At 36.4% G+C, this 10735-nt stretch overlaps 1 protein-coding gene across 5 annotated transcripts in view; it reads right to left on the bottom strand.

Annotated features, from left to right (window-relative positions):
* Window positions 1–10735, bottom strand: part of UTRN (utrophin) — a 558671-nt gene that overhangs the window by 26375 nt on the left and 521561 nt on the right. For 4 of the 5 annotated variants that reach the window (XM_010851494.1, XM_010851490.1, XM_010851491.1 and 1 more), the window contains 4 exons: window positions 9868–10004; window positions 3902–3940; window positions 3610–3675; window positions 1799–1864 (listed from right to left, as the gene is read on the bottom strand). In XM_010851494.1, the coding sequence (XP_010849796.1) occupies window positions 1799–1864; window positions 3610–3675; window positions 3902–3940; window positions 9868–10004 (308 nt within the window). The remainder of the gene's footprint in view (window positions 1–1798; window positions 1865–3609; window positions 3676–3901; window positions 3941–9867; window positions 10005–10735) is intronic. The other variant, XM_010851492.1, reaches the window with a different exon arrangement.

Below are 10735 nucleotides of genomic sequence, written 5' to 3'. Positions count from 1 at the left end.
CGCTTGCTAGCCAATGCAGGAGGTGTAAGGACACGGGTTGAGTTCTGGGTTGGGAAGATCCCCTGGAGGAGGGCATGGCAATCCACTCCAGGGAAGATCCCCTGGAGGAGGGCACGGCAATCCACTCCAGGGAAGATCCCCTGGAGGAGGGCACGGCAATCCACTCCAGGGAAGATCCCCTGGAGGAGGGCATGGCAATCCACTCCAGGGAAGATCCCCTGGAGGAGGGCATGGCAATCCACTCCAGTATTTTGCCTGGAGAATTCCATGGACAGAGAAGCCTGGCGGGCTACAGTCCATAGGTACATACAAATGAATTTTAATAATGTCTTTGTTTAACAAGCAGCTTACAAACTTCTTGAACATTTAACAACCAGCTCTCACAACTGCCTCCAGCATACCACCGCAACGTAAGCATGCCGTAAGTATTTTTTTGGATGGAAGAATGAGTTAATATATCTCTTGACGGTATATTAAAATGTATTCAGCTGTTAGTCATATTTTTTGTCATTTCTCAGACATTAGTGCTAAATTTAAAAGTCAATAGTGCCTTTTCTAATTTACTAAATTTGATTATTGCCTTTACTTGGATCACAAGGTGTGACAAACACATTTAAAGAATTTAAGTTTGGTTTTAATTAGTTGTTTTAAATTTTGTTTAATTCTTTAGCTATTTCTCAACCTTGATGGAAAAATATGTTGATTTAAGATATTCAAGATACTTAACTGCTTTATAAGAAAGACATACTAGGAGTTTAAATATGAAACAAGCATTATGAATATGCTATTACCTTGTTTTGGGAATTGTTCCAAACACACAGTACATTAATAATAATGTATAAGTCACTACTGTATTGTTATAAAGAACTAACTTGCTATTTTTTGAAATTGAAAAATCTCCTGAGATCTTTTATTTATAAGCTTAATGATAGTAAAACAATTTTTAAAAAATATTGACCAGAAGACATTTCATGTGAGAGTACCTTAGGTATTTCAACTTGGCTGTCTCTACAATGTTTTTTAGTATAAAATACCTAAGAACCAAGTTCGACAACTTTCCTGGCAACCTTAGAGCTTCCCACCAGATCCAAACCACAATGACTGGGTGAGTCAACTGAACTCGACACTATTGAAATCATAGACACCATTCAGAACTGAAGATGTTAATTCCAAGGTGGTGGAGGGTGGGGAAAGCAACAAAAGCAAGATGGCACAGGACAGTGAATAATCAGAGATAAAATATCTGCCAAGAAAGGTTTTTAAACAGCATTCTAAAGTTAATGAGGCTTTTCCTAGTTGCTAATAAAATCAAATTATTGGCAGAGGAGTTAACACCTTCCAGTGAAGGGTAAGGAGTAGATGTCCAAGCCTGTGTAGGTCATAACTATTAAATGGCAGAGATTATGGAGAAAATATGAGCACACAGAAGGAAAAGAATTTTACAGAATGACATATATTCTATAGAATTACATCTGTTAAATTAACAAGAAATATGAGATAAATGGAATGAATATCTATACCTGTATTTATAAATAAATCAATATGATTTTCCTAGGGCAGATGAGTAGCCAAATATAGGATTTTCTTCAGTAACTTATATGAAACTAAATAAATAAACATATCCAATTTATACTATCATGGCTTGAAACCATAAAATCTATGTAGACATTTTTATAACCACACTTATCAATTTTGATTTGGATCAAAATTCAGAGCCACAGTCAATGAAGATTACTTCTGACAGCCATAATATAAGAACCAGCTTTCCAAGGCAGCACTAATCTCATGATTTACTTACACACTTCCTGTGGTAGAGCTGCTATCAGTGAGGAAAGATCCATTAGTCCTTTCCATTTGGGCCAGTCTGTAAAATGAAAATAAAGAGGTTAGAGAATGTGGCCGCATAGGGTATAGTTGACTGGTACAGCCTCAGTGTTTCTTAAACTGTCCTAATCCCCACAAAATCCAGAACAGCTCAAACTCCCTAACAAGACTTTGAAATGAAAACAACCTCTAACGTTGAGTTCTGTTTCTATCACCACCGCAATAAGGACTAAAGACTTTTATTTTACATCATGTTATGTAGTTTCCTAGTGGGCCTAGATTCCTAGTTGATTTCTCAGACTCTTAAGTTAGTCTTTACTTGCTCACACATCTGGTTATGTCCCTCTCCCTCTCATGTTTAAAGATTCTCCATAATGCCTCTTTACCAAAGGACAGAAATCTTACTCCTTAGCAAGTGAAAGTGAAAGTCACTCAGTCCTGTCCAACTCTCTGCAACCCCATGGACTATACAGTCCATGGAATTCTCCAGGCCAGAATTCTGGAGTGGGTAGCCTTTCCCTTCTCCAGTGGATCCTCCCAACCCAGGGATCGTACCCAGGTCTCCCGCATAGCAGGCAGACTCTTTACCAGCTGAGCCACAAGGGAAGCTCAGGAATACTAGAGTGGGTAGCCTGTCCCTTCTCCAGTGGATCTTCCTGACCCAGGAATCGAACCAGGGTCTCCTGCATTGCAGGTGGATTCTTTACCAACTGAGCTATCAGGGAAGCCCATCCTTAGCGAGTGGGCCCCGCATTACTGGACTTCAGCTTCTGTCCCTTCACTCTGTCTTGTCCTTTCCCCTTTCTCTACTTGCAATTATTTAAATAAACTGTATTCTTTCTGAGCTCAATACTTTAAAGCATGTTTTTCCACTTTTTCCTGAAATTTCTACTTGGCCTAGACTCAGCTCAAATGTTACTGTTTTTATTATGTTGCTTGAACTATAGCCTTTTATTATTTATTTTTTCAGGTATTATATTTGTCCTTAAGATTTTTCATACCTTTTAAAAAAACTTTTCATTTTATTTTGAAGTATGGCTGATTAACAATATTGTGATAGCTTCAGGTGGACAGCAAAGGGACTCAGCCATACATATACATGTATCCATCCTCCTCCAAACTCTCCTCCCATCCCGGCTGCCACGTAACATTGAGTCGAGTTCCCTGTGCTATACAGGAGGTCCTTGTTGGTTATCCATTTTAAATACAGTAGTGTGTACATGTTTATCCTAAATTCTCTGACTGTCCCATCCCATCATCCTTCCCCTCAGCAACCACAGGTTGAACTATAACCTTGTAAAGCATAGCCAGTTACTACACTGTCAATGCCTGGTACATATTTGGTTGTATAAAAGTTTGTACAACCCAGTAAGACCAGCTTATACTTTTATATTATTTGGGAACTCCAAAATAAACCTCTATTGTAAAGTATTAGCATACATTTAATTACATATTGTAATTCATATGTACACCATTTCCTGAGAATACTTTCATTCACTGAAACTGGGTTACATTATCTAAATCCTATTTGTACAGTGTTTGCATTCTCATGAGCTCACTAATCACATCCCATGGAGATTTACTCAGTAGAATATATTGCAAGTGTTTGGTAAAGTGCAAATTACAGTATAGAAAGATGAAAGCCCAGATTTCAAATATAACAGAATCACCACTCCTGCGAAACTGTATCTCTTAAATCAAGGCATGTGAATGATATAAGATAATACAGAAAGAGATACATTCTGGGTGGCAGTGCAGTGGAGGGATCCCAGCAAAGTTTCTTACCGTGTAGCATACTGTTCTATTCTTGAATGGGTATCATCATGAAACAGCTGAGGAGACTGCGAAGGGCTGGAAGAGAGAAAGCAAAGAAACAGTTTTATGCCCAAATATTGACAGATATTACTATTAGGAATGTTAGCTTAGTTAAATAATGAATTTGACATGCAAACAGACCACTAGGATTGTTACCCAGGAGGCAGAACTATTATTTTAGGATAAGAGTTTAGAAATCACCCCATGCTAGTAAAACTGATTAGAACATCCGTCTTGTGCATACGGAGCTGTGGATACTCACTCATAGTGCTCCGGCCACATACTGATGAGTGTGATAGGACTGCAAAGAGGGCAGAGGGAGACAAAAGTCATAGAAAAAACACTTTAGAGCAATTTAAGACAAAAGCAGTCAGTCAGAGGGTGGGGCGTGGGATACATTCTCAATCATCTCCCACGCCTGCATTTGGTTGCCCTGAGGTCCACCATGAAAGAAGTCAAAACAAACAGAAATGACTGTTTATTCTAGAAAAGATGCTATGTATTCAAGTGCCTGCAGGGGCCTTTCCACAGATATTATAGGATATTTGTTATAGACAGCAAACACATTTAAATAGTCTGATTGGAAAAAGAAAGAGAATGCTCTAAAATAGCTCAAAATTATGGGATAATTTAAAAAGTAATGTTTCATAATGTACTGGACAGAGGTGCAATCATATTTTTGTCTTTCCTGTAGAAGAAACTTGATCAGAAAGGAAAAGTTAAATACCAAGGACTACATTATATACTGCTGGCAGAGTTGCAATAAAATGAGAATGTTCTGAATCTTTGCTCAATTTTATTTATTATTTTTCAAAACATATTTTCCTGGCTGCAGCGCATGGCATGTAGGATCTTAGTTCCCTGACCGGGAATGGAACCTGTGTCACTTGCATTGGCCACTCGAAGTCTTAACCACTGAACTGCCAGGAAAGTCCCCTTTGCCCAATTTTAAATAAAATCCAAATAAAGGTGTACACAGAGTACCTCAACCTCACAGATACACTGAAAAAAGATGCAGCCTAGATGTTCTCCTCTATACCTGGCCAAAATTCTCAATTATCCATAACTTGAAAGCAACGTTGCTAGATCATGATACACTTTTATCAAACAAAATTTTATCCAGAAGTTCTATCTAAGAAACTGATAAAAGGAACACTGTCTACTAGAATCAGAGCTTGAGATTGGAACTTGATTATTCAATATCATTCCTAGCCCTGGAGATACACTCCAGTCTCACAGCACTGCCTAGAAAACCCCAAGTCTGTAAGAAATAGCGTTTGAAAACAAATGATCCTAATTAAAAGTTAGTTCTAACCCTAACCCTTTTTTATTGGGGGTGTGGGAAGGTGTGGGGGAATACTGATGAATGTGGAAATTTAAAAGCCTAAAGAAAATTAGTTGTCTAATTAAAAAAGTCTCCTGCAAAAGCTAATGCTGGTTGAAACAAAGAAGGAAAATTTATTCTAGATCTATTTGATTCTCCTATTTCTAATATATATACATACTTAAGAAAAAGTTAATGATCTCATTATCTCCCACTGAGAAGCAAAAGTTGATGTCTGCAAAGCGAAGATTAAAAGATGATGGAAAGTCATCTTATTGGTGTGGAAAACTGAGATTCTTTGGACTTGTTTCAAAAAAAGGCATTTATCTGGTCTGTGTTTGTCAGACATTTATACTATACATAGACTTAATTACTCATGTGTAAAACAGACACAACAATGAAACAAAACAGCATTATTCAAGTCTTTTCATATCACTACTTTTCATTAACTCTGAAATACAGATGTTAAGTGTCAGATAAATGACTTTCTATACACTTTCCCTGGTGGCTCAGATGGTAGAGAATCTGCCTGCAATGCAGCAGACCTGGGTTCAATCCCTGGGTCGGAAGATCCCCTGGAGAAGGGAAAGGTTACTCATTCTAGTATTCTTGCCTGGAGAATTCCAAGGACAGAGGAGCTTGGCAGGCTGTTGTCCATGGGATCATAAAGAGTGAGATATGATTGAGAGACTAACACTTTCAACACTTTCTGAAAAACATAGGAACTGCCCCAGAGATCATTTCTAAAATTCAAGTATACCACAACATTTGCTGTGAGCTTTAAATATAAGAAAAATACATGTATATATATATATATATTTTAAAATCTTAATTGAACTCAGAAAAGCTTTGTGAAACTGCTTGACTGGTTCCCGTAAAGTTAATTCAGTTAGTACAATAGTGATTCACTGAACTAAGATAAGAATGGCAGAGGCAAAAAGCTGAACTGAAGAGTGTCAAAAGAAAGCCTCTTTATGTATTATGAAAATTTCTGAGAAAAGAAAAAGATTAAAAAAAAAAACTTTAGGCTTTATTGACTTCAAAGTACTTTGATTTGTAGAGAATATATTAACTAATAAGCTTTTTCATTTAATTCCAGAAAAAGAAAACTGGGCAATATTCTCCCTGAGTTGTTAGCCTGTGTTAGTCCAGACTTCATAATGCTGCCTCTCAACTGTGTTCCAGAGTGGTGTCTGAACAGGGTGTTTTGGCTAATCACACACTAATATGCAAGACTCTACTAAATATACTTAATGTTACAGGAAATATAATCCAGACTTTCTTTGAAGATTTTAGAGACTTTTCAGTGCCTTAAATTCTCAGCAGACTTCTCACACTTCCGTCTGTTTGCCTTCTGAAGTCCATTTGTCGCAGAGCAGGGGTCCCAGTGGCTCTAACAGATAAAGTTTCAATGCCCCCTCCCTCCTGCTCTTGAAGACTACAAACATCTTCACCTGCTTTACAAGGCTGATCATGATCTGCGTCCTGCTTTCCTTTCCACTCCCATTTCTCGTCATGATTCTCAACTTCCCATTCCAGTTTCCAAAACAGGGTTGTCTTTCGGCTTTTGAAAATGTTTGCCTTGCTGGGAAACTCTCCCTCTCCTCCCTGGGTAGCAAACACTGAGTTTTGGGCCCTATTCATCTTTTAGTCTGGGGATGAACTGTCACTTCCCGGTCCAATGCTCCCACAACCATAATTCCATTTACTATGAGATGGTTCTTGCTACCGTAAGAACTTAAAAAACCAAGAAACTCATCTATTCCACCTTAACCAATACACGTGGTAGTGTGGTTGTTTAGTCGTTAAGTTGTGTCTGACTACTGAGACCCCATGCACTGTAGCCCACCAGGTTCCTCTGTCCATGGGATTTCCCAGGCAAAAATACTAGAGTGGGTTGCCGTTTCCTTCTCCAGGGGATCTTCCCAACCCAGGGATCCAACCCGGGTTTTCTGCATTGCAGGCAAATGGAAGCCCAACCAATACCAGGGAGAGGTGCCTATTTTATTCCTTTTAATTTTCAGGGAAACTAAGCTACCTTTTTAGCCAATAAATCTCACTCAATTCTCAAATTACTTTGTCACCCTTTGAGCTTGTTTTTCAGGTATATTTTCAATGGTAATAACTCTTTCATCAAGCTCTACTCATTTATTTTGATTTATTTTTGTGAAAAAATCTTGCATAGTTATAAAATTAATTGAATAAACCGAAGCATGGGTTTGTTTACCTCCTTTTAATAACAACTAATTTTCCCATAAATCCCCTCCATGCATGCATGTATAGGGGATAAGACATTACATTTTGCAGGGATGAAAGAGAAAGAAGCAAAAGGAAACTCTAATCAGCTTCATAAATAACTTCAACACATTTACCACTTCACTGGTTTTTCTCCAATGTTCTCCTCCCACAAATAGGAGAATAAATGAAATCAAAATTTTTACTACCTATTCACATAAATTGTTACACCAGAAGATTAAGTGGCCCTGTACTAGAAAGGGCTCAGTAGAAAAATGAACTATACCAACTCTAAGAATACATTCTAGGATTAAAAAAGGAAGAAAATCTGCCCAATGTATCCAGTAGCTCATAAATCTTTTTCAAAAAAGGATCTCATGACATCTGATTTAATCTTACACTCCTTTTCTTTCCCTCATTTTCCTCTCACTGAAAATGCTGGTACATTCATCTTTGATGAAATGAAGCATCTTCAGAGTTACAGCCAAAAATCATAGCACAAAATTATTTGGCACACACTTTTCTGTTCTCTTTTCCTTTAACTGAATCACTCAGAATTATTAACGTCAGTCATTATTTTGACAGTGAAAGGCAAATTATCAAAATTGCTTAAAAGCAATTTAAAAGATCTATCTGCATGACTCATACAAGGGATGTAGCTATTTGGAACATAAAATGCCAATGGTTTATCCAAAGAGTCAAAAGCACATCACTATTTCAAACCTATCAAATTACCTTGTAAATAAAACCACTGTGTGATAATTCTATGCTTCAGGCCCTTACTCTAAAGGTTATTTAGATCTGATACCAAGATAGGCAAAATTTTATCTTTATTAGGTATTCAGCATAGTTAAACTATATATTAGACACTAAAACAAATAAGAATGTATTATATACGTTTTGAAAGAAAGGGAAAAAAGTCTATGCGCAAAACAAAGACAGGATCAAAAATATACCTTTCTTTACAGATTTTAAGTATTGCAGGCAGATTCTCTATCAGTTGAGTCACTAGGGAAGCCCAACGTATCCTGGAGTCGGGTAGCCTATCCCTTCTCCAGTGGATCCTCCCGATCCAAGAATCGAACTGGGGTCTCCTGCGTTGCAGGCAGATTCTGTACCAGCCAAGCTACCAGGGAATCACAAGTATTTCAATAGTATGCCTTAACTTAAAATCATTTCAATAAAATTTCTTCTTAAATGTACTGTGGAAAAAAATGACTGGGAGGCATATATCTTAATTGTATGGAATTTGATATCAAGCAAAGTTATCAAAAAGTTTGAAGTTTTTGGTATGCTTTAAATGAGTATGTGGTATTTTTGGATCTATCTACATATACAGCCATGCTGTATTTCTTCTTCATGCACATCCATAATATTACCTATGGAGGGATAAAAATACCCACTTTACTTTGTCTGTAGTCTTCCTTTTATTTCTTAGTAGTTAAACAAACTAAAAAAAAAAAAAAAAAATTGCATATAAATGTAGCAAAGCCCCTGGTCCAAAGGGTTTTATATGGATAAAAAAAATTGGACTAAATGGTCTATCCCTCTATTTTGACATCTTTGAGACATGGACTGTCATAATACACTGGACTGCTACTGTTCTCTAATTATCTCCCATATATACACAAAGAAGTTAACTACGAGCTTTGAAGGTTAAATGTCAACACATTTTTATAGTTCTTACTTCAGTTTTCTTTACTGTATAAGGTAGAAAACTCCACACTTCAGAGCTTCTCTTCTGTAGTTACTTGAGAAGGAATATTTCTGTAACTAGAACTCCACTATTCTTTATGACTAGGCACTCTGGTGATGATTAGCAATAAAACTTAATTTTCCCCAAGATTCAAGCATAAGAAAATTGCCTTGGCAGGCATATTTATGCTGATATTTAAAAAAAAAAGTAATTCAAAGATTTAAAATCATATTTATTTTGATCTTGACATATAATTGCTTAGTAATTTAAATTTTGTTCTTGCATTTATTCTGGTTCATTTTAAAGTTTCTTTTCATTTCAGGCTATAAACTATTATCCTTCGTTTTATAATCCCAAAGTAATTTTGCAATCTGAAACTTTGTTTCATTTATGTTTGTAAACTCAAATGATATACTTTTAAGAAAACTTTGTCTATTACAGGTTCTATTTAAAGCTATCTCATTTCGCTGCCATGTTTAAGAAAAAAAGAAATTAGAAACGCAATGTGAGATTTTGATGAGATTTCATATAGATATATATCTGAAGCAAGGAATTAAACACTATTAATAAACATATTAAAATAAGTAAAATTAGTGCAAAACATATAAGAAATAGTAAAAAAAAAACCCACAAAGAGGGAAAAATGGAAAATAAAGTAATGAAAGAGCATAAATGCAACAATTTGCTTAAAGTATTTTTAAGAGTAAAAGAGATGACCAGTGCAAAGGTGGACACATTATTACATATTTCAAAAGTTTAGGAAAACATGCAAAATTAAACCTGTGCTGTCAAAAACAGTCAAAATTCATGTTGCCAAGACTGAGTCCAAGTTTATTTGCCCTTCTTGTAGATGAAACATTTTACCAAAACACAACTTTTTTTGGGGTATCAGATTTATCTTTTGTCACTAATATAAAAGTATCAGGTATAAGAGCACATACAGATACAAGTTTAATAGTAAAATTAAACTTACGTCTCTAAGTTGTCACCTTCAAGAACTGTCTGGACAGGCAGGTAGCCAAGCCGAGGATGCTTGGCAAAGTATTTCTTCGATCTGAACTTATTCTTCAGCACCTTTGTGAAGTCCCGTACATCTTCCCCAGATGTTGTCTATGAGGTTGAAAAAAATTACACTTATCTCATTAAAATGGAAGGAGACAACTATCTACAATCAAATTAGAGCAGATGTAAATTGATGCCATTAAATGACAACACTTTCAGTAGTTCTATGTATTTTTGGAATAGCACACAAGGTCATGAGAACACATGGCAATCAAGGCTCATCATTAAATATTTTCAGCAATCAGCTTATAATTTTTAATTTTCTGTTGAGAATAAGCAATAAGTAAATCATTCCCCCAATACATTAAAATCAATTTTGGCAATGTTATTCATTAATTCCTGTCACTAAAAAAGCTGCAATTTGCTGCTATTAAACACTTGGTGATGATGTATTCTGGATATTATATGATTTTAGCTAAGTAATGAGGCACACACATCCTCATAATTCACCTATGTATATATGTATATATATACATATATCCTGTACCGACTTCACAGAAGTCAGCACAAATTGTAGTCTAGCAAAGGAGAAAACAGTACACAAGACAGAAAGCCCAGGGCCACATTGGTTCTCTGTACTGCAAGGAATACTCTCAGATTCTTTGTTCTTTCCCATCCATATAAACGTATACTTATTTGACACGGGACTTTCCAGGTGGCACAGTGGTAAAGAATCTGCCTGCAATGCAGATGTGGGTTCAATCCCTGGGTCATGAAGATCCCCTGGAGTAGGAAACACAGCCCACTCCAGTATTCTTGCCTGGAAAATTTCATGGATA

This window comes from Bison bison, unplaced genomic scaffold, assembly GCF_000754665.1.
Source record: "Bison bison bison isolate TAMUID 2011002044 unplaced genomic scaffold, Bison_UMD1.0 scf7180017864303, whole genome shotgun sequence".
Lineage (NCBI taxonomy): Eukaryota > Metazoa > Chordata > Mammalia > Artiodactyla > Bovidae > Bison > Bison bison.
This window is presented reverse-complemented; position numbering and strand designations above follow the sequence as displayed.